At 40.1% G+C, this 25,977-nt stretch overlaps 4 protein-coding genes across 10 annotated transcripts in view; 2 read left to right on the forward strand and 2 right to left on the reverse strand.

Annotated features, from left to right (window-relative positions):
• Positions 1–1,518: 1,518 nt before the first annotated feature.
• LOC135941194 (lipase member H-like) lies at positions 1,519–8,829 on the forward strand. 3 transcript variants are annotated; one of them, XM_065486529.1, is made up of 7 exons: positions 1,519–1,717; positions 4,724–4,841; positions 6,474–6,646; positions 7,216–7,467; positions 7,965–8,159; positions 8,220–8,373; positions 8,429–8,829. In XM_065486529.1, exons 1-7 carry the CDS (start codon positions 1,630–1,632, stop codon positions 8,484–8,486), a joined length of 1,038 nt encoding a protein of 345 aa, XP_065342601.1. In that variant the 5' UTR covers positions 1,519–1,629; the 3' UTR covers positions 8,487–8,829. The 3 variants fall into 3 exon arrangements, with proteins under 3 accessions (XP_065342601.1, XP_065342602.1, XP_065342603.1); XM_065486530.1 differs by having other exon boundaries at positions 6,495–6,646; XM_065486531.1 differs by lacking the exon at positions 1,519–1,717 and adding an exon at positions 4,384–4,664.
• On the reverse strand, positions 8,816–12,776 carry Syx5 (syntaxin 5). 2 transcript variants are annotated; one of them, XM_065486528.1, is made up of 6 exons: positions 12,635–12,773; positions 11,823–11,849; positions 11,272–11,586; positions 11,161–11,216; positions 10,455–10,825; positions 8,816–9,650 (listed from the first exon to the last, which is right to left on the reverse strand). In XM_065486528.1, the coding sequence occupies exons 3-6, from the start codon at positions 11,553–11,555 to the stop codon at positions 9,288–9,290; spliced, it is 1,074 nt and encodes a 357-aa protein (XP_065342600.1). In that variant the 5' UTR covers positions 11,556–11,586; positions 11,823–11,849; positions 12,635–12,773; the 3' UTR covers positions 8,816–9,287. The 2 variants fall into 2 exon arrangements, with proteins under 2 accessions (XP_065342600.1, XP_065342599.1); XM_065486527.1 differs by lacking the exon at positions 11,823–11,849 and having other exon boundaries at positions 12,635–12,776.
• LOC135941197 (TLC domain-containing protein 5-like) lies at positions 12,730–21,328 on the forward strand. 4 transcript variants are annotated; one of them, XM_065486538.1, is made up of 3 exons: positions 12,730–12,852; positions 19,199–19,415; positions 19,727–21,328. In XM_065486538.1, the coding sequence occupies exons 2-3, from the start codon at positions 19,232–19,234 to the stop codon at positions 20,215–20,217; spliced, it is 675 nt and encodes a 224-aa protein (XP_065342610.1). In that variant the 5' UTR covers positions 12,730–12,852; positions 19,199–19,231; the 3' UTR covers positions 20,218–21,328. The 4 variants fall into 4 exon arrangements, with proteins under 4 accessions (XP_065342610.1, XP_065342609.1, XP_065342606.1 ...); XM_065486537.1 differs by lacking the exon at positions 12,730–12,852 and adding an exon at positions 13,091–13,199; XM_065486534.1 differs by lacking the exon at positions 12,730–12,852 and adding an exon at positions 13,206–13,380.
• A 160-nt stretch (positions 21,329–21,488) lies between these two features.
• The window catches only part of ft (cadherin-related tumor suppressor fat), a 105,854-nt gene continuing 101,365 nt past the window's right edge, over positions 21,489–25,977 (reverse strand). Inside the window, exons 13-16 of the mRNA XM_065486520.1 lie at positions 25,135–25,946; positions 24,043–24,598; positions 23,595–23,850; positions 21,489–23,394 (exon numbers count right to left, since the gene is read on the reverse strand). Of these exons, the coding sequence (XP_065342592.1) occupies positions 21,698–23,394; positions 23,595–23,850; positions 24,043–24,598; positions 25,135–25,946 (3,321 nt within the window). The 3' untranslated portion in view covers positions 21,489–21,697. The remainder of the gene's footprint in view (positions 23,395–23,594; positions 23,851–24,042; positions 24,599–25,134; positions 25,947–25,977) is intronic.

Genomic DNA, 25,977 nt, shown 5'->3' on the forward strand with positions numbered 1-25,977 from the left:
ATTTCACGCGACATTATTGTTATGTTGCTAATTAGGCGCGAAACACGTCACAATATTTTATGGTTGCAATTATCAGCAAAATTAGGTCTTCGCTAGATCAATGAGGGCCGAGTTAATATTTTTGCAAGAGATATTCTTATGATGTGTTCATTTTGTTGTAACTGTTATTTTCTAGAGTTTTGATTCCAATACTACCTGACGTGTTAGTTATTTGAATTGAGCGCTTCTTATTTATTTTCCCATCCTCGCGAGCACAATTCACAATGCTTAACAACCTTATTATAAATACATGTAATTTGCTTCGCCGCTGATTTCTAGTGGCTACTCTCATGCCTAGCATACCACAATTACATATAGACCAGCTGCACTTGATAAGTATATACTGTGTGCTAATGCACAAACATAAATTGCACATATGTTTAACTCGTTTTTCAGTTATCTCATTACGCGCAATATTCAAAGTTTTAAAATACATGCCATAAAGGAAATTCACATCGCATAAAATCTAACTTTAATTAAAACTCAAAATATAAAATTACTATCATAAAATTTTCTCAAAAACCTATGTTGACCATATTTTGTATTACAGCTTCAAATGAAATAATTGGATTTTGTAAATTTTAAGCTCATTATTTTAGAAAAGGTGACATGCAATACAGGCATTCAGAGCGTACAAAAATCTTTTGATACATGTTAGTGGCGTGATTTGTTGTTACAAATTAAAAGTCGTAGTTATAATTATGGCTGGTTTGTCTTGTAAAATCACGCGTTTATTTTGGGAACAGGCGAATTTCCAGTTCTGATTTTAGCTTTTAGGGGTATTAAAATTATAGGTATATCTGAGACATTTAAAAATAATTTAGATAATGTGAGAAAATTTTGAGCGAAGATCGGCTTCCAAACAAAATTGTATTACCTTGTTTATCATTAATTTTGCTTAAGATTTATTTGTTAAGAAATATCGGCTTCACATTCATTTTTTTAAATCGTAAATAAAGTAAGAATTTGCTAAATTGTTACAGTGTTGTATCTATCAATAATAGGTCCAATAGCTAAATTAAACAGCTGTTGATCGTGCGAGAGACTTAATTTAAAGATAGTCAAACGATTAAATAAAAATGTAGGGTTGCTTGACTTCTACACGAACAATCTTGCCTAGTCTGACCAAAAATCCCAGATATTCCACCAAACTTCAGGATCCAAATAGCAATTGGATATGTTTGAGTTTCAGTTTAATTATCATTTAATTTTATTCAACTCGTGTTGAGAATTCTAAGGTTCCGTATGTGAGAATCGTGCAATTGGATAGATTTATTTAAAAAAATAGCTTAATTCCTGCACTAAAATCGGTCTGAATCGCTCTCGTGGGCGTTAGACTCCCTCCTATTAATGAATTTGACAAATCCTGACCGAGTGCTCTAGTCTGCATGCTCGGGCCGCCCCTGTATGCAGCCCGCAGTGGTTGGCGGCAAGTGCCCTTGAAGGACCCGCCGCGCGCCACCGGCTCCAACGCCAGAGCCTATAGAGGCTGGACTGAGTCGGTCGTGACAGTCAGTCGGTGGCGGTCCAGCTCGCGACCGAGATCAGCAGCTACCAGCAGCCAGGGCACGCGCACCCTCACCATCTAGCATGGCATTCCTCCTGCAGGTGTTGCTTCTGACCCTTGGGCTAGTGCTGTTGACCGACGCAAACTTCATTTCAAACGCAATTTGCTCAGGTACGAGTGCCTTTACGCTTACAGCGTGTTTGTCAATAATGTATACTTTTGCTACGGTTGGGTGTCAAAGTCAGCGGCTCTTTGCGAAGTCAATGTTAATGCCGCTGCACTTTCATTGACGTTCACTACCCATGCGAAACCGCGCTCTCAGTGAGTTAATCTCTCTTCACGCAATTATTGTGTTTGTTTCGTGGACTGGACATGGACATATTATCAAGCTGTTTTTGAATTCTCTGTGACTGCTTGAAAATAAACGTGACTCACGAGCAAAAAGTAGTTGTGTGCTCAGCAAAGTGAATAAGGCCTAATTATCCTCGATTCCTTCCGTCCGACGCTATTTGGTGATTTTCAGGGACAACGTGTGTACAAAAATTTGCTCTGTGTGATTCTATCACGGAACATTTTCATTACGGTGACATTGTATTTCGATAAACAACAATATTATTTAATTTAAATTTATACACGCTAAATTTAAATTCTCAACGGGCAGTGTAAGGTTGAAAAGCTTCAACGGAAAAACATTCATTAGGGAAATTAACAGAAACAATTAACGAAAATTCAATTTTTTTGCAATATTTTTTTGCTTTTTATCCCTGTCCTTGGACCGGGAAAGGCGCGCACTGTACTAGCACGCATGCTGAAACCCGGGTCCCAATAACACCGCGAACGGATAACATGGGCGCACCAGGCCGCACAGGCTCCCAGCCCACTGACAAAAGGGCCACTCGCGTCCGCACCGAAAACTTTTTGAAACGCTTTACATTCGTTCCGTGAAGCCAAATCACGCATGCTGGAAAGGTGCAAACCAGCAAGTACCGAGTTTTTCATTTTTTTTTTTTGCAATATTATACATATATTACAAACGCATAAATAAATTAGATTCAAAGTGATTTTATTGCGGATCAGCAGAGCAACTATGCTCCACACCTCCCCACATTCAGAACACAACAGATAAATATACAAAATATTTTTTTTGTATTATAACAGAGGGAAATAAGAAAATCAGTCAGTTATATTTGGAAAATACACTTACAGGGAATTTGAATAATTTCTTAGTTTATTTTAATATTCTCTTGGTGTTGCATGTCCATTTTTTCTTCAATATTGTAAAATAAAATAACAAAAAGCATTCCCATTATACCAAGATTTTAACGTGCAATTTTTATCTGTCCTCCCTTAAGGCGCGCCTTAGTTTTTTTGGATCTGGGGCGAAATTTGGCATGCAAAAACAGCAATGCCATAAAGATTTTGCTGATTTTATGAATCAGTTTCTTCAGAGACAGCCCATCTGACGTAGCGTACACTCATACTTCCTTGTCCATGTTTTGGCTGAAGCCCAGACGATTGTGCGTGACCATAGGCACTGACATCATAATAATTCCCAGTAAAATATTCTAGGCAAATTTTCACGCGCGCTTTAATCCTGCGTCACTATCAAAGTGAAATTTGAAATCAGATTATTTTAACAAAGATCGGTGACCTGTGATTTCCTCATATTATGTCTTTGTCTGCTGTACACCTTTGTTGTTTGATATAAATTTCATTCATTCATTATTTTTTACCGTTTATTTTATATCTATTAAACTTACTTTGTATATATGAGCGGCTATGATTTTTAAGCAAAAGATATTTTAAGTGTACAAACAAAATAACTAAGAACGCTTTTTTAAATGGTTTCTAGGCATGCCGTATTTTCACTACTTTTATTTGGGGAGCCATCAAACATTCTCCTTCAGATCTCGGGCTGTTTTTCCGGTCTTCCGCTAGCCTTGTTGCCCTTCCTTATTCGATAAATTTATCGTTGAATACTTAAATGGTGATTATGATAAGAATGGACAGTAATAAATTCAAAAGCTAACAAACTTCACGGAATCATTATATTTGTTTTTAAATTTCAAGAGCGACCTTTTTTACGTTAAAAAGTTTCCAATCAATTTAGCGCGCTTGATGAGATAATTGATACAGGGCAAAACCAGAAAATCGACTAGATAGTGTGACCAATGGTAGCCAAAAAAAGTGGCTGACATTGAGGAACACAACACTTCGGTTCTAATACGTGCTGATGAACTATAAAGACACACAGCGAGATACAAGCTCAGCCTAGAGCTATTTATTAAGGAATAATGCGATAACCTGTCTAAGAAATCTCAATGACTCGAAATAAATTTGTTTCCCACTCCAACTTCATATCTCGGACGTGAAGAGAACCAAAGCAAATATTTTGTTACTTCCTGCTAAGGCCAAAGCATCCTTAGAATCAACCTTGACAGCGAATTTTCGCAGGAGGATTTTTGAGAAATCTACGCCCGCAGAAGAACTAAATATGCATCGTCACCTGACTCGTTTTGGCACTTCATCTTCATCATTTTGACCACCAAACAAGATTTTTTTGCTAGTTGTCACAATTATTATCCATTTTGCGAGCCTTGACAAAATAATAGTAATTTAATAAAAGAGATGTGATTTTTGCTAACAACCTCTGCTAAAATTTTCCATAGTCAACCTTTCATTAACATCAGGAGCGCTTCAATTTCGTCATCGCTAATTTGCATATATAGGGGTCCAATGAAAAAATGACCGCTTTTCTCTTAAATCACACTAAAACCTGAAGAGTGACGTGTTTACTATAGCGCGTCAAGATGAACATTCTACATTCTAACAATAAGTGACGTATAGAGCTTTGAACTCTATGAGATAACTTACTGTCTGAACTGTTTTGATATTTTCAATATCGCGCGTTTCCTGTTTTTCATTGTGACTCACTCTTTTTTTTATCTCAGAGCAGTGAATCAACGCAAATTTAAAATAACTTCAAATCTGACTATTCTGCGTCGTAGTGCGTAAAAGGCAACTGCGATGAATCATAGAAACGAGTTTTATCACGAAGCTATAACTTAGACTGAATTAATGCCGAGCGATAATTATTGCGCTGTCTGTGTTGTTTTATGTTTGTTTTTCTCTCGCGTCTCTAAAGTATCTGACTAATATTGTCTTATTACTTTGCAGTGACCAAAAGTCTCGGAAGGTCAATCGACGTTGGAGGCATCTATTTTAGGTCATTCCCCTTAGGCAGATGCAGCCCAGTTGAAATAAGTGACATTTACTTCAAGGCATACCCTCGAAAGTGAGTATCATTATGCGTTATGCGTAAAACAGCCTATTTTGGTATGACATAATATATTCACGGACATTTACCTGCACACAACTAGTTTTTGAGAATATAAAGGACATTGTAATTTAACCTTTTCCGCCTTTTCCGTACATAGGAAGAATAAATATTGGTATGATGCTTAATTATTTAATATGCCAATCAATAAGAAGGAGCGAAAAATGTTAATTAATTAATTATTTGATAATTTTAATAGAACCGCGTTTTATTATCTCGATTGGTGTGCACGTATGAATTGATAGCCTCCAATTAGGGCCGATTTCTGGTTTGACCACAAAATAACCGTACCATAAATATTTCACGGAAGTAATTTTTAATGGCATTTTTTTCATCATAGTAAAGCTTGTATCTCAATTCAAGACTAAAATTTGATCTCCTTGAAGGCAATTTTATATTCTGCCTGTTAATGTTTTACTCGACCTTGGTTAAAATTTGCTTCATTTCATATTTGAATCGACTTTTGCATTTCGTGTACCAGCATATTATATCTATCAATCAAACACAGTAAATTATCTTTGAAGGTAATGAGGCGTATGTCATAATTGGCTCTCGAACAATTGAGGTTTACTGTCGAGGCTTTGTACAAGTTCCATGGTCAATTTCCTCAAAATTTCAAAGCTGAATGTACGTAATCGCGCGTCGATCATTTTTTGGTGACCTTCAACTTGACATTTGTCCTTTTGATAAAAATGAATCGCGCAAGTCATGAATATAGCGCCTATTATCAACCAAGCAATATTTTTAGACGCATTCTGTGTGGTAAAGTCACTGCGTTGTATGAAGAAGGGGAATCGCAAATTCATTTGCGTCAGAAAAAAAGACGTCCGTCCATCACTTGTTGTTTAATTCCACAGTGCTATCATCACTCGCGCATCTTGCCAAACGCGCAAAGTGCGAAAGCGAAAATGTGCGAGTAACAAAATGTGAGGTAATGACGGAACTGCACCGCGCAATGTGCCAGCTTGTTTGAATAATTCATGCGCGAACCGGCAACGCAGGAGTGCAGGGACATAGAAATAAAAATAAAAATACTATAAACGTGATTATATTCCTGGTTCCTCTCAAATTTATTTTAATTTTTGATAAATTCCAAGTTTGTGGCAATTAGTAATGTATATTAGTTATTTATTGCGCAGATGAATGAATGGAATAATACTGTAAGGAAAATTGTGGATACATGCGCGCAGTTTGTTCTCGCCTTCAAAGAAAGACCGTTTGGCAGATAAAGCATGAGACCCGGATAGCAAATCATCAGCATCCGTTTAATACTTTGAAGATATTCCGGGCACACACATTTTATGCATGGGAGATTTGACCTCACGAGATGAATGTTAAGTACATCAATCATCACGGAAGTGGTCCTTTGGGTGGGGCTCTTATTTGGTATAATCATGGTTCACGGCAAAATAATAATTAATACACTAGAATCATGCAGGCTATGCAACCTGTGTGACATTTATGTGGTGAAATTGCCTAAGTAGTTATCTACCAAAATATTCTTTTTGAAAATTAAAACCTAGGATTCAAATTCTTAAAATATTTGCGACCTCGAGAGTGGTGACTAAATTTGGAAATTTTTAAGTGCAGATGCGTTGGGACTAATTGCAGATCATCTGTAAACACACCGCACCGACTTCTTTCACTAGAGGACGACCCTGAGGAAATGCGTGCCCTTTTCAACCGGAGCCTGCCCACCGCCATCTACACGCACGGTTTCCTCGAGGGCGAAAAAGGCTCCAGTATCCGAGCATTCCGCGCAGGTGGGTTTGAATGACGACTGATATTCCTGCATAATTAATGACCATCGCAGATCTGAAGGTCACCCTTGCATTTTAATTTTCCTCGTTTCGCACTTCAGATGTACCGAAAATTCTAAGAACGATAGTCACGCATCATTTATGACGTAACGATCAAATGAAAACGAGAATGGGGAAGGAAAAATAAAAGCCAAAGTCGCTTCGCTTGGCATGAAAGATTTTATTTTTCTATTCCGCTGTATACCTTTGCTGTGAATTTGTTGACGTTGGAAATATCATCTTATTCAAAACGCACAATAGAATTAAACGCCGCGTCTGATGTCCCTCTTTTATCATTTTAATAAGGCGTGAGTATAGGTTCTATAAATTTATTTGAGACTCATCCTAGAGATCCTGGTACAATATTTTATTTATGTTGTTCGTGTCTGGGCATTTTAATGCAACAGTCGTAACAAAACCGTTTCAAAATTGTAACTCTTTTCTTAATCCTAAAATACTGCTTCCTTCTTCTCAGACAGCAAATTATATCACTGGATATAATATATATAGTCAAATTTTACTGTCCTCGGCAGCCTTCCTTTTCCGTGGGGACTATAACTTCATTGCTGTCGACTGGCAAAAACTGGCCGCCGGGCCGTGGTACCTGAGTGCGGCCAACAATGTGCGGCCAGTTGGAATGGCTATCGCTCAAATGATCGACCGGCTCGTCAACATCAAAGCGATCGACCTGAGTAAGCTCCACCTTATAGGCTTCAGCTTGGGCGCCCACGTGAGTGCAGTCGCTGCCAGGTATATCACCGTTGGAAGGGTACCAAGAATAACAGGTACACTACTTCTTAAATATACACGTCTATCTCTCTAATATTGCTAACTGATTCTTAATGAAAAAATACAGATTAAATTTTGATAGAGTATAATTTAAGTAAGATCCATCCAGCGTAGACTAAAGTGTTGCACAAGTAAACAAGAGCATTTACCAGGCCATCCCAGGAGCCAAAGGCATCTGGAAATATTTTCTTGGTGTTAAAGGATCAGGCTAAGTTTAAAGAAATACATACGCTAAGCTAAAAATAGGTAGAAGGTCAAATGCACTCACCATGAAATTGCAAGATACTGAGGAGATATAAGAAAACAACGATGATGAAGATGATTTGAAATAGCTTGGAAATCAATCGTATGACAAAAAAGACAATTGCTAAAATTAGTAAAATGACTAAAGATCTGGCAAAAGTGTCCAAAATAACGCAAACTTCAGCAAACATTTTTCTCTGAAGAATCTGCTCGCAACAATTAAATATTTTAACAACAATAACAATTCCAGGACTCGACCCTGCGTACCCCACGTTTTCTGGCCGACCAAAGGCAGATAAACTCGATCCATCCGATGCCGATTTCGTGGATGTGATCCATACTTGCGGTGGCCTATACGGGTACACTGAACCCATTGGTCACGTAGATTTCTACCCCAACGGCGGCAATTATTTCCAGCCTGGCTGTATTAATGTAATATCCTTTGGTAAGGACTTCCAGAAATATTGCTTCCGCTGATCTTAAATGCGTGATCATTTTCTAAAAGGAACCTGCAGCCACTGGCGAGCCTGGCGCTTTTTCGAAGAGTCGCTGCGTGGTGGCGAGTTCATGGGCGTAGCTTGCAGCTCATACGATGATTATCTCAACGCGAGATGCGAGAGAAACAGCAAAAACCCGATGGGACTTCACACAAACATGACGTAATGCACTTTTCCTGTGGAAAAACTTATTCTAATTGTTGTTTACTTCTTTCAGTGCCCGAGGCAAGTTCTTTTTGCGCACCAACTGGGCTGCGCCATTCTCTGTGTTTTAATGAAGCTCTAAATAGGGCTTAGGTTTAATATTCTCTTGCCAAAACTCAAGGAATTGTATAAGTTGCCAGCCGATGCTTTGGCTCATATTTTTCTCATTAGTGAAGAAATTTCCTACAGACGTGAGATTGTTAAGTGAAAGAAGGTCATGAGCTTAAAGCATTGCTGAATCATTACGTCAGTCTCTTCTGCTAGATATGAAATGCAGATCGTGTGCACTATTTTCCCATACGCTTATTAGTTTATAAGGTATTGTTTAGCTATAAGTAAACACGCTTCTTTTGTAGAACTAGGAAACTGGAACGACTTGTGGATAAATAAAATAGATGAATCTAAATATAGTAACCTGGCTTATAAATTTATTATATGATCAATCGAATTGAAACAAATGCATCCACTCCCCCTTTTTCCAATAATTGGATACAAATGACAAGGAGACTGTAAGGGACAAAATGAGTTGACACAGCCTCTAAAAAGAACAAGTCCAACACGAGTCCAAACTTGAAATTCACTTCAATTGGTTAAAGGCCCATTCATTTTATATCAGTGCGATCAAAGCCATCAATGGTAAATTTTGACCTAATGACAGAGGCTGGCTAAAAGCTCAAATTGCGCGCATCAACATTTTGCTAATAATAATATATAATAATTGGTGATATATCTAAAAATTCTAACTGCATAAAATTTAATATAATTTTCCATCAGCCTCTGTCCGCAAAATCAGGTGCGATCCAGACTGGGAAATCCAATTTTATCAGTCCAATAGATTAGGGGGATTTTTAGGAATTCCAATCGTCTGCTGTTTAGGCCAGAAACACGACAAAGAAAATGAAGAACAAGATCAGCACCGCAAAAATCTTGATCATCAGCCACCGATTGGAAGAGACAGACTGAAAATACTTGAGTATCTCGCTGTGCGCGGCTTCCACGTTCAACTCCACGTCTTGAATGTTTGTGTCAATGCGCTCCACCATCTCCTCTTGCTCCTTGACCATGTGTGCCAGCTGCTGGAATATGCCACCAAGTTCCACGATGGTGGACTCGATGTTTTGCATGGTCTCCGCTCTGCTGTGCAAGTACTGGTTCGACTCATCTTGCATCAGCATTCGCTGGCCCTGCATGGTGAGCGACGGAGGGGCCACTAAGCCGCCCATTTCAATGGATACCTGAAATCAAATCAATGGTAAAATTTAAAAACCGAGTTTGCATGATCAATTTGCGGTAGTTTTTAGGGGTCAACTGTACCAAATATTTTTCAATAAATTACACTTAGCAAACTCGCTTAATGACGCGTTAAAAACATAATCATTACTCAGAAAACATAAATCCAATGTTGTGAAATAATGATCAAATTTTCTCTATGATGTATGGTTTGGGGAATTTAACAGATTGAGTAATTCACAAACAAACTTGTAATGCTAGGTCAAAAATAGTGTCCAGAGTGAACTAGAACGTCCATTGCAAAGTTAACTTATGTTAAACAGTGATGTTAAAGACAAAATGAGAACATCCCTAAGATGGAACTGGAAATTTTTCTATTTGCTTGTAAGGTCCATTAGTTGAAAATTTTAATTAATTTTAAAAAAGAGGTTATGAACTATTCTTATTAAGTGACATATTACTTTTCTAATTATGAGATGTAATAATATAATGTAAATTTTGACAATAAAGATAAACCCAATTTCATCCCGATTAATCGTTAACAGCAAGAAATATAATTCATATAAACTCTAAATTGCGACATGAAGTTCTAACACCATATTATTTCAGGACCCCTTGTTGATTTTATGAAATAAAGTTAAGTGGTTGAGTTATAATCATCGTATTTCATTAAACCGAAACCTGCTCCCACAAATATTTATGTTGGGAAACAAAGAGGGAAGTGGAGAGGTTATTTCCACAACAGTTTAAAGCAACAGGCAGATCAGATAAAACTAACTGTAAAAATATATGAGCGTAAATGTACATACCTGCTCCTCGGCCAGGAGCACTGATCCTTGTCGGGGTCCGGCAGTTAGTGCTGAAGGAGGGAGTGACGCCAGGGCGCCAGCTTGTGAAAACTGCTCTTGCCGTGAACGCTGCGCTTTGAGGTTTTCGGTGCGGACTTCAAGCACATTTTTAAACTCGCTTGACATGGATGCCAATTTGGACTGAAGAGTGAGCACAACGCTGGACGAGTGACTCATCAGGTGCTTGCGATTCGAGTTGTCCTGCTGGCTTTTGGCTGCGCCTTGCAGCTTGGCGATCTGTTGGTTCAGGCTGTTCAAGTCTTCTTTGATGATGTAGGTCAGCTCTTGGATTTCAGCAGGCCTGTCATCAAACAGTGACTTCTTCTTCGCCACTGAAAATTTGATGGAATCTTTTAAATTGGTTCAATCACCACGAAAATAATTTATCCTTAAAATATGGGAGGTAAACTACACTAGTAAAACATTTATTTTGCTCCATAATTGTGGAAAAAACTCAAATTTCTATCACTTTTAAAAATGGTGCCAAGAGTAATTTATATTTGTCATTGAGATACACCAAATTTCATGACTGCCAATAATATATCACAGAAATGAAGAAATAACAAGTTATTTAAGTTAATGAAATAATAATATTGCTAAAACAAAGCAAACAACTTTATCAAGACGTGTTGGATTTAGGATAATAAAAACAATATATCTCACTTACATAAAGTCAATTTCTCTAATTTCGCGTAAGTTCCGCTGATGTTCTTCCCAATATTTCTGCAACATCAAAACAAAGTAAGATTGGTCAAAATCAAGGGCAAAAATATCGTACCTTGCTATTATCATGAATTCGGCATATCTGTGAAGGTTCTGCTGCCGTCTAGGGTCCCTCACCGCAGTATTGGTCATTCGGTTCAGCTCTCTGCCCTGCAGGGAGTGTGCCGTGGTGAAAAACTCTTTAGTTCGATCTCTAGAAGCCATGGTAGGATCAATGTATGCTTCTAGTGGAGGCAGTCCATTTGAATGGTGTGTTTGAGAAGTCCACGAGGAACTTGAAGGTCCAAGAAGCTCGCTGCCCTCAGACTCTGATCCACCTCGCCGCCTGCGAGTGGTCATTGGCTCATCACTCGTTCAAAAACGTCGATTCCTGAAAATATATTTGTTACAATTATTGTCAACAGCCAACAGGACAATCATTTAATGCCACAAAAATGTTTTACAATACATATTTTTTGGGTCTATATGCATTATCTACGCAAGCACTATTATTATGAAGAATATTTAGATAGTTGGATACTTAAATATTTCAGAGAAAAGTATTGAAGAGTTAAGACTTAAAAGAAAGTGTTTTAATAAAAAAATTATGCCATTTTATTTTATTACCTTTCATTATTCCTGATTGACAACTAACTGGAATAGCAAAATTTTAACAATTATTACTGTTTAATGCTGGGGTGAATAACATGCTATGATACAAGTGCATAGAATTGAACAAAATATATAGCTAATTTTAAAACTCTAAATGAACTGCGTAACCATTGAAATGACTGTCATGATTTCGTCTCAGAAAAATAGATGCACGCATATAAATCTATAAAAAAATAATATATAATTAATGCGAAAAAAAATAAACTGAAAAGTGAGTAAAGAAAACGTCACCGTCACCAAACATGTAACACTTATATATTTGCTGACTCTTACATGCTCAATGTGTATTATTTTTTGCTATATAGATAGCAGCAGTACCTATATTATGTAATTATTGTGCCAACAAAAGAAAAAGGCTGTAGTGTAGTTGTCGAGCCATATTGTAAAAAAATACACCAATATCAGAAGTACATCATAGGAATTTATTGAAATGACGAAACGTTATCTCTACTGCTATCATACACAATCATTCAGATTTCAAAGTAGAAAGCATTGTATGTAGTTGTTGCATACAATGCGGAAGCAAGCAGCCTTGAAATTAGGCAAAACACCACTTGAACAACAGTCACGTCAACAAATTATCCCAAATGCAGTTCGTGCGTCGGCCTTCAACTTAGCGATTTCGATCGCTGCGAGTAACCTAATTTTAAAGGCTTCCACTGACGTATGTACGTAATTTATAATCAACAGCAAAAGCCTTTCAATACTGCCTATTTAGCAACGCAGTGGTTTGAGTGCAAAGCAACTTTCGTTATGTGTACATATACCTCGTCTGCTCTCAAAATCCAGCGGTTGAGTGTTGGGTTGGATTTTTCGGAGTGACAAGCTGCTCGGCAAATCAGTCGATCGGTAAGGTTCCTGCTGAATTGTCTGGACTTCCCTCGAATAGATTAATTTCGAAAAACAGGATGTTTTTTCTGGTACAGCATACGTCAAACGTCTACTTTCTCTGCGATTTGCTGGAATCGAAACAACATAATAACCGGTAATTCAACTCTCCTTACCGGTTACATTACTTTCGTACACAAAAAGCTGTCATTTAAACCGGTTTTAACAAAAAATAATTATCCTTAACCGACACACAGTTGGCAGTATGCCACGCCTACTAATAGCCAACTAAACATTAGAAAAATCAAGGTGATTTTTAATGATTTGCCCTCTCTACGCGTTTGAAATATGATTGCGCACTTGCGCTGACTTCCTGCAATATAAATATGCGTCTCTGATCTAAATTTAATCCAATGGATGCGTCTAAGTCAGTTTAAGCGATGAAGAAACACATCACGTTGGCTATTCTTAAAATCAGCATATGTTTTCAAAGGCCAGGCCTGTGTAAGATTTTAAGATACAAAATTGCATGCATGCAGACAGACACACTCATTCGGTCGTTCGTCGGTGGACCATTGAGCGTTATTTAGTGCATATTCGAAGGGCCAATTTGCTACAGATGAGGGCACAATAGCACCAAAATTGAGAACGATCAATCGAGGCCGAGACTGAAAATTGGAAAGAGGTAAATATTTCGATATTTGTGAAAACACGAATCATGTCCGGTGCTTTAACCAGGAAGTGGCCAATGCAATTTGATAAGTTTCTCTTTTTTAAGAAGATATATGCGCCTAAGGCTCATTGTGTTTCTCGCAATCTCGGATTTGCAGTTTCATATCGAACGTAAAAACGAGCTCACTCACTTCTTATGTATCCATTTTTCACATAATATGTACATATATCGTTCGTGCCGCGGAAATTTGATCGAAACCTCTACGTCGCCGCTGGACACTTTGATTGACAGTCAAAATTTCCAATGGAAAATTTGACTGATCCCTATGGTAGCAAATTTTACAGGGGCAACAAAAAATTGATTTTCATGGACCTCATTGGTGAAAAGGAACAAATTAAACCAAAATATATCACCTTTAGGCATTTCCAACAATTAATAGTGTGTTTCTTCATTTTATAATAACCGCATGTTGTCTTTCGATTGCAGATTCTAGTCAGTTTCAAGTATTTACTTTGCAACTTTGCTCAGAATGGTCCTAAAACAAAAATTAAAAATCCAACTAACTCCTCTCAACAAGGCAAAAAACTTTTATGTTGACCTCAAAGTGGTAGGTCAAAGGTCAAGGTCATAAAAATTGATTTTTGAAATTTAAACTCAAATTTGAAAATGAACATATCGGAATTTTTTATTTTTACTATAGCCATTTTGTAGAGCATAAAAAATAAAGTAATTAAACATTTAAATTTGGAATGGAGTTTTTCCTTATTCTGTAATAAAAAATGAAAACTTCGAAAATCCTTGTTTTTCGAGGTTGGTGAAAAACGACGATCGACTAAATCTCGGCTTCTAATCATCAAATTTTAATAAACCACATGCCGTTAGACTTGTCTCGACGTCCTCAAGTGTACTAGAGGGGTAAGAAACCCACCAACCCCCAAACCCTTTTTAACCCCCTCAATAACGTGAATTTATAATTTTTTCGTCCGTTTCAACCCATTGGCACGACGTTGACGAGTAATTGTCTTCTTCAAACCAATTCAGTTACTTAGTTCACTCAAAGATGAGTCTATCAGTACTTATTTTTTTGTAAATAGGACCCCCACAACCCAAGATTCGGGTGCACAAAGTTTTTTTATCGAGATAGATGCAGTAAAATAAATTAATTTCCCGTTATTGAGGGGGTTAAAAGGGAGTAGGGGGTTGGTGGCTCTCATACCCCTTTATGTACTTGAGGATGTCAAGATGAGTCTAACGGTATTCGGTTTTTCAAAATCTGATGATTAGAAGCCGAGATTTAGTCGATCGTCGTTTTTCACCAACCTCGAAGAACAAGGATTTTCGAAGTTTTCATTTTTTATTACAGAATAAGGAAAAACTCCATTCATAATTTAAATGTTTTTCACTTTATTTTTTATGCTCTACAAAATGGCAATGAAAAAAATAAAAAAATTCCGATATGTTCATTTTCAAATTTGAGTTTAAAATTAAAAATTTTTTTATGACCTTGACCTTTGACCTACCACTTAAGAGGTCAACATTAAAGTTGTTTGCCTTGTTGAGAGGAGTTAGTTAGTTGTTTTTTAATTTTTGTTTAAGGACCACCCTTAGCAAAGTTGCAAAGTACTCAAAATTCCCAGATTTTGAAATTTTAACGCCCGGAAAACCCGCAAATATTGGGGAATCGTAGTTTTCTCTACTGTTTTGTCGGTAAATTAGGGCAAAGTTGACTAAAAAAAACTTTCGTCAAAATCCATCGACCCCTGGACAACAATTTGTTGCTTTCAGAGATTTTTGCTCAAAAACTTAATACCATGAAAGTAATGTGATTTTAAAATTTATCTGCTGGCACATTTAAAAACCAAAATAGAACTTTACTGTATTCAAAACGGCTTAAAACTATGATTTTAGTAGCTTGCTGTTGGTTTCTCTTCATTCGCATGCGATGTTGCGACGCGATACGCAGTGCGCATGCTCCTTGCCATGGCGGAACAGCATCAAGCAGGAGTCGAGTCTTTAATTTTTGGTGTTTTTAAATATTTCACGGCACTATATGGAACTAACTGTGATGTCAGCTGATCGATAGGCGTGTCTTAAGTAAGTGGCTGAAATAAAAAAAGTTATGTCGGAAATAGGGATCAGTCAAATTTTCCATTGGAAATTTTGACTATCAATCAAAGTGTCCAGCGGCGACGTAGAGGTTTCGATCAAATTTCCGCGGCACGAACGATATATAAATAAATATGTATGTATAAGGAGCACGTGCTTTAATTTAGTTTGTTGTGCGATGGAGCCTCCACATCATTGTGAGTTAATTGCGTGCGGCACAAATATGTAGTTTTTATTTTATTCTATAAAACTTATCCAATACATATGCATCTATATGTATAAAAGTTTTTGATTGATTTATTAACCGCGAACAAAGCGTACAACTATATGTACTGGCAGGGGCAAAATTCAACGTTCAAAAAGAACAGAACACCCCGAAAAGAGTGGTCGGAAGGAAAAAAATTGGGGAAATTTTTTTCATAATTGCCAAAATTTAACTGCGATCATCATTAGCATCTCTTAAAAAGTAAAAACATTCGTGGAAGCCGTTTTATTGCTGCGCGCATTTTCCCAAGCCACCTGGAAAAACCGAAAGTGTCCAAAACAATGAATTTGTACATTTTTGGACTCGTCAATTTCAAAAATGATTATATTTTTATAAATCGGAGCATTTTTCAAATAGTTAAGGAATTTTGATGCTTTCAAAAAAATTAAGAAATTCCAACTTTTCAAAAATGGTGTAACTTTTGAAATATGCTTTGATTTTATAAAAACAAAAATTTTTGGAATGAGCACTTCATTACGAGTCTAAAAATGTGCAGGTTCATTGTTTTCGGACACTTTCGGTTTTTCTAGGTGGATACGCTCAGGAAATTGAGCGCAGCACGATTACGACTTCCACGAATGTTTTTTATTTTTTCATGAGATGTTAATTAGGATAGAAGCTAAATTTTGGCAATCATGAAAGTTTCCGATATTTTATAGTTTTCCATTTCTCAAAAAGTTAAGTGAAATTTTCCAGGCATTTTCCTGAAAAGAAGTAGGTGCTGAAAAATATCCACATGATTTTAAAACAAAGAAAGAATTACACGTTTAATCTTAAGAAAAACTAATGGCTTTACTCTGTGTGGAAAATTAAATCTGGATAGCTAGCTATTAGTGAAAAATGTATGAGGAAAAATAAAATGACACGTTCGAGACAGTCATTACGATAACGAATCATCTGAGTTTTCCTCGTATAATTTTTCACAAATAACTAAGAATTTAGATTTAATTTTCCACACATTAAAGCCATTCAGTTTTCAATATTTCAAAATTTGTTCGCGTAAATTATATTTGTATTAAATTAAACTTTGGAATTTGATTTTAGTCTTTTGAAATTTAACGAAATGTAGCTGGAAATCAATTTGTACAATAAAATGAGTGCTTCTTTAAGTTTGGCTTAAATCTGTTTGTTTTTTTACCTCTTAATTATATTTAAAAGAAATCTATGTATAATTGTGCTGGTTGCAATTCATTAATTTACGGGTAATTACCACAGTATTAAACTACTCAACAAGCTTAACGGAATAAATCTGAGCAGAAAGCTCCAAGCTGAAAATTCGTTGAGTGCGTCTTGGCGATGAAATTCAGCGAGTGTGATTAGAAATTAGGGTAATGCTAAAATACTCTGGTTGCACTTTTAATCTGCATGCGGAGAGCGAATGAATTCCAATGAAGGTACGAAATACGAAGAAAGCAAGGCAAAGGAGATATTAACTGGCCGCGCTTGTTAGTCTTGCAATGCTCATGCTCACTCTTGCATGGCACCTACACCGAAACGCGCTCATCTTGCTCCCTTGTCGCGCCGCTCAAGAATATTGTGTAACACAACTAAAATTACGATGCTCATCTGTATGATATGCGAAAGGCTCAGCCTTCAATCACTTTAAAATTTTCTCTAGGAATTCTTAACTCAAGAAATTTTGGAAATTTAAGTAAATTGTTAATGAAAATATTTTAATAATGCTTTCAGGTATTTTTAGCATATTTACAGTGTAGACATTCTTCTGCCTCTCTTGAAAAAGTTGCACGTGTCGCAAGAAATTAAATGGCAATTTGCTATTAATTAGATTAACAATCAGAGTTGTTGGCTACTTAATTATTAACCACAAAAATCACAATCATCTATAATCTGTGCATGTTGTATTTTTTCATATAAGTGTGTGAGTTCCCCATTTGGTGTTCTCTTGATAGCGAATAAACCACATGCAATATTAATCTTTTATTTTGCACCCTCGGTTTTCACACTTGCGAAAGGTCAGTAAAGCTGCCCTACTTTCGGAGCTGTCAGCTGTTTAGCGAAGTTTGTCTGCGAGCGAAAGGGTCAAAAGTCGCAACCCCTGAGTCATAATTTCCCGAGGCAGTAAAAATGAAGCAATCAGCTGCAAACAAACCAGTTTCAGTTCCTCTTCCTGTCCGTCCGTTTACTGTCGCAGACAGAACAGAAAGTTTCCGCAATGAGCAAGCAGACAGGTGGTGCGGTGCGGGTGTCGGCGCGATCGATGAATTTGTCGCACGATCGTGACCAAAATAAAATCATAATGTTCAGTTAGCCGGCGGTGTCCGGGCCAGGCGAAGCCGTTGGAACCTTCTGCAAGGTCAATGCCGGTGCAAGTCACTGCGCTCTCAGGGAACACGCGCGCGCGTCCCAGCCACTTCCTATGCACGAGGTCAGCCGCATGTTGCTTGCACATTTTGCATTTACGTCGCTTCTTGTCGTTTCTCTTGCTCCGCGAGAGATGCGATTGCTCAGCGGCAATCGGATGTTGTTTTTAGTTTCGCTTCCAGACTCGTGCCAAGCGGGTGGGTCGCATTCGAAGCTGCTGCGGTGAGTCTCAGTGCGCAATAACATTTCATTATTATTAGTAATATTTGCGATTTACATTTGTAATAATCGTTATCAACCGGATGGAAGGCGAGATTGTGGGGCAATCGATCATGCTATTTTGTGACGGATTGTTTACACTTGAGTGTGGCATGATTTCGTAAATTGGATAAAGAGCTGGCGCAGTCGAACATTGTTAATCTTTTTTACGTGCCAAATATTTTTGACAAGCGACGTATATTTGTTTCTGCAGGAAACTTAGAACCACAATATAATTGATTCCACTGCGAAATTTAGCGATAGTAGTCGAACCTTGAAGCAAAGAGTTTTGCTTCGAATTTTATTGAATATTTAAAATGCTTCTTCTGTTTAAAAAAATATACGTGAAGCAAAAAATCGTTCCTTAAAAATATTTAATCGGCAAAACACATTATTAATGTATGAAATTATTATTTCCAATTTATTTGAATATTGATCTCCTTGCACAATGAATTTCCACCACCCAGCAGGGTTCGCTAATTTCGCAGTGCGCAAAAATGCACCACTTATTTGGTTTTGGTGCTGAATAATAGTCAGGAAACCTATCAATTTTTGGGTTTTCCTAATGTGTCTCCTAATGAATCTCGCGTGTTTCGAGAGCGAACAGGTATTTTAAAATTTGTTGAAATAAATTAAAAATCGTGATATTTTGTATTGTTATGTTAGCGCTGTATAAACACACGTGACTACACAATTTGGTGATGATACTTGATTACTATGTTAATTTTGATAATATTTACTGCTGTCCGTGCGTTCAAAAATAACAAACATTTTCCTGTAAGATGGTCCGATATTTTTCTGACCGATTTAAGTCATAAAGCAACGTTGGTGCCTGCTTAACAGTTATTATATTAAATTCTCTTTATTTTGTGTTGACAGGCTGACTCAGCTGACTGAAACTCGAAGAACAAAATGATGGAAGAACTGACCTACGTTGCCATTACGACGGCCTTCTGGTCGCTTTTTTACCTGATGCACCAGAAATTCACCAAGTTTGAGCCTGAATACAGCTGCCGACTCGTCACATTTGCCCATGCGTGTGTGGCAAACTGCCTAGCCATGTACCACTGCTTCTTCGCAGAGCCTCAAGAGTATGGTAAGTCAACAAATATTACGCTGCTCAATGAAACTCTTCTCAATTCAAACATTTGAGAATATTTGCTTTAGCGCATCCTTTTTGCGATGTCAGTTTTATTTGTCTGCACTTTGACAGAATCTCTCTCATTAACATATGTTTTAGTTTATTTGTTCCTGCTAAGCAGCAGTCCCAATTAATTTCTTTTAAAATATTAAAATTATTAAATTAGACTTAAAATACTTGACAATCTGATTAGTTTTGAGTTGGTTATTATTATTTTGCTGTGCTCCATTTGAGTTAAAAAGCTGAAATATAAAAATCTTTTACAGGCAGTGAAAACTCAAGTATGCAGATTTTTACGGTCAGCAACAGCTTGGGCTACTTCATCTTTGATATCTTATGGTGCTTCTACTATCAAACGGAAGGCATGACTATGATCATCCACCACGTTGTCAGTCTGACTGCCCTGACCACTGTGCTGGTGAAGGGCCGCTCTGCCACTGAGGGAATCGCCGGCATCGGCGGCATGGAGATCACAAACCCCTTACTGCAGATCCGCTGGTACCTCCGCGCCACTGGCCGGAAGGAGACCTGGCTGTACACCATCGTGGAGCTCCTCTTCATGTCGCTCTTCTTCTTTGTCCGCGTCGTTTACGGCTTCTTCCTCATAAAGAGTGTGCTGGTGCATCCAAAGCCAGACTTGTTCACCAAGGCGCTGGCCACTTCCTTTTATCTGATCACATGTACTTTCATGTTTTACATCGCCTCGTACTTCAATGCTAAGTACTTGAAAAAGAGGTCCCCCAAAAAGGAAGAATAAGTTAGATGCCGACGGTTGTTAGCCACTTGCTGTGAAAACTTAAGTGTTACGAAATACCACTGGACACGAGGTTTGGAAACATAACTGATCTGGACAGGCCGCCAGGTTTCTCCAGTGGGTTTGTTTGCCTTACTAGGGAACGAATTGATGTATTTTTCCACCGACGCTGGCTTGAATTCACGTTTATTATATATGTAAAATGGATAGACCGATGAAAAGTCATTAACAGGATGATTATTTAATCTTGTTAATTGATGCTGAGATATAGCATGCCTATAGATGTCTCCTGAAATATTTTGCAGAATGCTCAAACTTGAAACGATTGGCTTGCAGACAAAGCCTGTTTTACTATTTGCTTTGACTGGCCAACTGTTTTGTTCTCTGTTAGTTAATTTTTAAGTTGGTATTTTGCGCAGTTGAACTAGATACAGTTTTTTGTATTTCATTTTGTTCAAATTGGCGTGCACCAACCGGTAACGCTTTCAAACCATTCTCAATCTTAGCTAGATGCCGTTTCGTACCTCCTTTTTTCTATATTTATCACAAAATTTTACGAGTTGATTGATCTGTTAGTAGCTACAAGGCAAAATTGACTGAAATCCGCACCAAAGGTATGCCTTTTTGGCTGGCCAGTTGTCAAACGGAGTTTCCAAACCTTGGAAAATTGTTATGTTTCTGTTTGAATGATTCGTTAGATGATTCTGTCCTCATTGGTAATCTCGGTGTTTCCAGTTGGCTGCTTAACATAGCAATACACAGCAAAAGCAATACTGCAGAATCCTCCTGTGTAGGGTCCAAGTGCTTCTATTACTATTACTCTGTACTTCTCAAGTAAGCGCTGCATGTCATCACTACTTCTCATTTAACTCGTCTCTGAATTCATCACTAATCCCTCAGTGCGCCGAGTGTGCACTTTTCTAGTCAGCCAGCATACATGTTAGTTTGAAGGACCGATTAACTTTATATTACTATTTCCACCGACCTGAAGTTAAGTGGGCTCTCATTACAAACACTTTGCTTCTTGAACTGTTGAACAGTATGCAATGTAGCCAAATTTTATGTTATATGTTGTGATGCATTGCACATTCAAATAAAGAAAGCGTGGAAATGATTTAATGCTTTTTATTTACTCAAAATTCAGAATGATTTGGTTAGGTCTCTGATATTCACATTTAAACTAAATCGTCAGTTTAATTTTTTTTGATCCATTGATATGTAATGGACAAATCACATCTTTGGCGGTTTTCAAGGTGAATGAAAAAAGGCTGAGGTATTTTTAATTTCATTTTATTCTACAAACGCTCCATCAGATAACCTCTCCATTCACAATTTCAGGTGCACAATCAGTGGCAATATATAAAAACAGAATCATACACATTTTTCATGACACGTTTGGCACGGGTAGAACAACATTCGCGGAATTTCATAAATATACTCTTGCGTCCCACTCGAGGGTCCATCCTAATATCAACAACGAAATTTACACGTACTCCTCAGACGGCTTGGACGGTGAGGCGGGCAGTCTGAGTGCGGTTGAGCGGCCGCCAACGCCGCCCACTGTCCCGTCGGGCAGCTCGGCGATGTCCGTGAACACGCCTATGAGATTCTGGTAGTTGGGCCCCCAGTTGAGGAAGTATTCCCAGCCCAGGCTGGACCGGTAATGGGGTCCCAGGTCGTCGTCAGAGGGCACCAATGTGCTGAGCGAGCCGCGGAACGAGTTGTAGGCCGCGTCAAACGGCTTGTTGTTGGCGTTTGGTGCCGAGGGCGTCGGGTCTGGAGTGCGGGCGCTCTCCTCGTCCTCCTCAGGCAACTTTGTAAACATCACATCTCGCTTCTCAAACCCCGCACCCGCGTTGTCGAACTCAAACTCGGAGCAGGTGAACGAGTCGTTGCCGCTCTCGTCGGTGGTGGAACTGTTGTCGTGCGCGTCGTTGGCCGACTCCATCAGGCCGGCCAGCTGGTCCGGCGTGCGCCGGATGGGCAGCCGCGACCGTCTGGGCGCCTCGCTCGAACTGGACACGGCGTCCAGGGTGCTGACCAGACTGGAGGTGCGCGGACGCGAGTTAAGTCTTTCGATCTCTTCGGCCGTCAGCCCTTTGGCGGCGTCGGCGGTCCGTTTTTTCGTGCCTTGCGACGACGCGTGCAGCGAGCCCGAGCTCTGCGAGTTGAGGCTGCGCTCGCTGTTGCTGAGCACGTCTTTGGCACTCTGCGTGGTGGCCAGCAGGGCGCTCTGCAGAGGCTTGCCGCTGATGTCGTGCAAGGTGAGGATGCGCGGCGCCTGCTGCGACAGCTCGCTGCTTGGACTGAGCCTCGCCAGCGGTGTGCTCTGCATTTTGATGACGCTCGGCGAGTCCCGCGCCACTGGGCTGATTGGGCTCTGCCGCAGCAGGTGGTTGCCCCGCGGGCTGTCGCGGTGCGGGGGTGGCGGCGCCGGCGACGGCCCCGACTGAGGAGGCGCGAAGCTGTGCGGCGAGTGGCGGTGGCCATGCTTGTGGTGGAAGCTGGCCGGCGGCAGGTGTGGATTCGTTTTGTACTTGCGGACGTTGCCGTCCCGGAAGCCCTTGTAGTGATACACTACGTCGATGTCGGACGGCGCGATCGAGCTCGCGTTCTCCAGGTCGTAGTGCTCCGGCATATCATTGTCGTTGCCCGACGGGTCGGGTTGGTCGTCCATCAGAGGGCGAGGTGACTTGGACACTTCCCGCTCGATGATGTCGGGTCGTGGGTGCGGTCGGTCTGCTACCTCTCGCTCTTTGTATTTTTTCGACACCAACTCTTGCGCCAGGTGGCTCCTGAGAGCTTCAGTGGAGACGTCACCGTCCAGGAAGGACGTGTCACCACTGACTCCGGGGCCGACGACCCCTAAACTAGTAGCACTTCCAGGCCCACCACCCAGCAAGCCCCCTCCGTTCTGCTTGGGGTTTTCTTTGCTCTGCCGACGAAGGCGGAACACGGCGAAACTGACCAGGATGGCAACGATCAGGATGATGAAGAATACGATCACCAGGGTGACACCAATACTCAGCGGGGTGGGGGCAGCCGCTGCCCCGACAATAGGACCAGAGCATCCAGCGTGCACTTTGCCAAAAGACTCAATATCGTTGAAAATGCTGCCGGTGCCATTCAGTGGCTGAACTTCATCATTGATAGTAAAATTGGCAAGACATCCTTCAAAATCTGCAAAAGAAAATTCAATTCAGAAAAATAAATATTTTTCACACATTGAAAAGAAAATATACTAATATTTTACACTTGATTCAAACAATTTCTAAAATTTATTGTTAGAGAAGATACTAATAAGACAGCCTAATCAAGTAATATATGCTATTTACAAAAATACTCGCAAATAAAATTATTTTTTAATTTGAAAAACTTACTTGGAGTGGTATCAAAGCTTCTAGATCCACCGATAGCTATTGATGTGAGGTAGGGGTCGAGGAAATCGTGCACTCCCGCACTGTCCAGCTCATCTCCAACGCGGACACCATCTAAGAGAAGGCGTAGGCCACGTCCCTGAGAGAGTAACGAAACTCGGTGCCAGTTTCCATCACTGACATCAGCACTGTTCACAGACATGTTTACAGTAGTACTTGCACCGACTCGTGACATGTATCGCAAGTGGCCTCCACGAATCTGTTGAATAAAGATATAATTTAAGTTATCTTTAATTTTTTAATATATCACACAGCCTGATAATAATGGTAAATTACTTGTTTGGTTTATGGTATAAAAACAGCGAAAAATTACTCTCGCATGATCTCGCAAATTTTTAAGATTCAAAATCTGTTTTTTTTTTAATTGTTTGTAATAATTCTTAAAGCGCACCTCTAAGAGCGTGAAGTCGTTGTTGGTTGCAGAGATGAGCAGTGTCCCATTGCTTCGCACTGTTCTGAACGAAATCGATATCCTCTTGGGGATGCTACCAGAAGCGGCCGGCAATTCCTCCTGCCACCTCCACGCCGTTCCGCCCTGGTAAAGCGATTCCAGCAAGTGCATGCGTCTGTGTTGTTCAGAGACGTTGGCTTCAAGGAAGGCGCCCTCGTACAAGTGGACCGAAGCGAGGGCGGCATCACAGTTGGGTGCCAGAAGGCCACCAGGGCAGCGGCACATGGCAGGACTGGGCCAGCGCGCCAGGCACACGCCCAAGCCGCCGCAAGGGTCTCTGTCGGGCACGCCGCAAGAGCCCCTGGAGCGCGAACAAGTCTTGTCCACGCCGCTGGAGCTGAGGGGGTTGCTCAGGTTGAGTTGGCGGCCGTTCACTGCCATGCTGTGCACGCAGCCCACAAAGTCGTCAGAATGTAACTGACCCAGTCTTTCGAGAAGTGGTTCGGCGCTGCCTAGGCCGCCCAGCAACATTGGGTGGCCATTAAAGTTGAGCGTTCTGAAAAATAAAATAAAATAAAATACAAAATTCAATACGCGATATTAACAAATTAAAGATAAATAAAAATCAAATTAAGGCATGAAACGATTAATAATTGCCTTATTTTACGCTTACAGCGCAACACACCCTGAGTTAGCTTTTTACGTGTGACAGGCAATATACTGGTGTTATTTTTAATTCCACGATAAGCAAGTGCATGTTTTGCCCGCCCTTGTTCGAGAAAGGAAACAATGCGTGAAAATCGTTTTGATAAAATTGCAAAGCGTGCAAATAAACAGACGTCTGGCTTTCTCCGTAACGAAAAGTCCAGCTTGTTGATCTGCATAAACGTGGGAGGAGTCATGCTAAACAATAGGTGGTCTTAATCAGGCGATAAGTGCACTGTAAATCAGAATGACACCAGAAAACAAAACGATGCTGGGAGGAATAAATATCGTCGTCCAGGCGTTCGGTGCATAAACACGCTCCCATAAGCTAGCTCGAAAACGAGTCACAAAAAAAACGAAATGTGTATATATATTAAGAAAACTCACCCTGCAGGGCCAACGTCGTCAGCGTAGCAAGTAGTGTCGCCAGGTTTACACTCGTTGCAACTTTCTCCGTGCTCTGAGCATGAGGCCACAGCCAGGGACACGACACGACCGTTTCTTGTCGCCGTTACTTTGTACCAGTTGCCGTCGGAAACTGTTCCTCCGGTGGAAATAGTGGTCACCGCTGTTCTGGCGCCGCCGTAAGAAAACGTGACCGTTCCGTTGACAATCTGCAAGGCCACAAAGTCCGATCGACCTCCTGTCTGAGCACCGTAATTGTAAACGAGAAGGGCGTCGCGCTTGGCTGTGGCAAAAATCATGGTGATGTCGTTGGTGGCCGCATCCAGGGTCGGGAAGGCCATGTACGAGAGTGCGTTGAAACCAAAGGAGCTGCGTTCACAGTGGTGTCCATGGTGCGTGTCAGGGCACTGGCAGCGGTAGCCCGGCTTCAGCGGAATGCACTGACCACCGTTCATGCAGGGGTTGGGTCTGCACGAGTCGGACACCAATTCACAGTGATTGCCGCGGTAGCCTGGTCTGCACAGGCAGAAGAAGGAGGCGCCGTCGGGGCTCTCGCGGCAGGAGCCGCCGTTACGGCACGGACTGCCGGCACACACGTTGCTGCGTTCCAGCTCGCAGAGACGGCCCTCGTGCAGAGGCGGGCAGACACATTGGAATTCGGCAGTGGACGGTGGTGACGGTCGTCTGCACGTGCCGCCCGATTGACATGGATTTGGCGAACAAGGGTCTTGACGACGCTCGCACCGTTTCCCGGTAAAACCCTCTTTGCAGCGGCAGGTAAAATCATGCGCCACCTGAGAAAAAAATGCAAATATGCTTAGAGTG

The sequence above is a fragment of the Cloeon dipterum genome, chromosome 3, assembly GCF_949628265.1.
Source record: "Cloeon dipterum chromosome 3, ieCloDipt1.1, whole genome shotgun sequence".
Classification (NCBI taxonomy): Eukaryota; Metazoa; Arthropoda; class Insecta; order Ephemeroptera; family Baetidae; genus Cloeon; species Cloeon dipterum.

Coding starts and splice junctions, on each gene's coding strand:
- LOC135941194 (XM_065486529.1), top strand. CDS start 1,630: ATGGCATTCCTCCTGCAGGTGTTGCTTCTGACCCTTGGGCTAGTGCTG. Junction 4,842..6,473: donor TTCAAGGCATACCCTCGAAA/GTGAGTATCATT, acceptor TTTTAAGTGCAG/ATGCGTTGGGACTAATTGCA. Junction 6,647..7,215: donor TATCCGAGCATTCCGCGCAG/GTGGGTTTGAAT, acceptor TGTCCTCGGCAG/CCTTCCTTTTCCGTGGGGAC.
- Syx5 (XM_065486527.1), bottom strand. CDS start 11,555: ATGACCACTCGCAGGCGGCGAGGTGGATCAGAGTCTGAGGGCAGCGAG. Junction 10,826..11,160: donor ATTAGAGAAATTGACTTTAT/GTAAGTGAGATA, acceptor TCAAATTTTCAG/TGGCGAAGAAGAAGTCACTG. Junction 9,651..10,454: donor TGCTCCTGGCCGAGGAGCAG/GTATGTACATTT, acceptor ATTTGATTTCAG/GTATCCATTGAAATGGGCGG.
- LOC135941197 (XM_065486538.1), top strand. CDS start 19,232: ATGATGGAAGAACTGACCTACGTTGCCATTACGACGGCCTTCTGGTCG. Junction 19,416..19,726: donor CGCAGAGCCTCAAGAGTATG/GTAAGTCAACAA, acceptor AATCTTTTACAG/GCAGTGAAAACTCAAGTATG.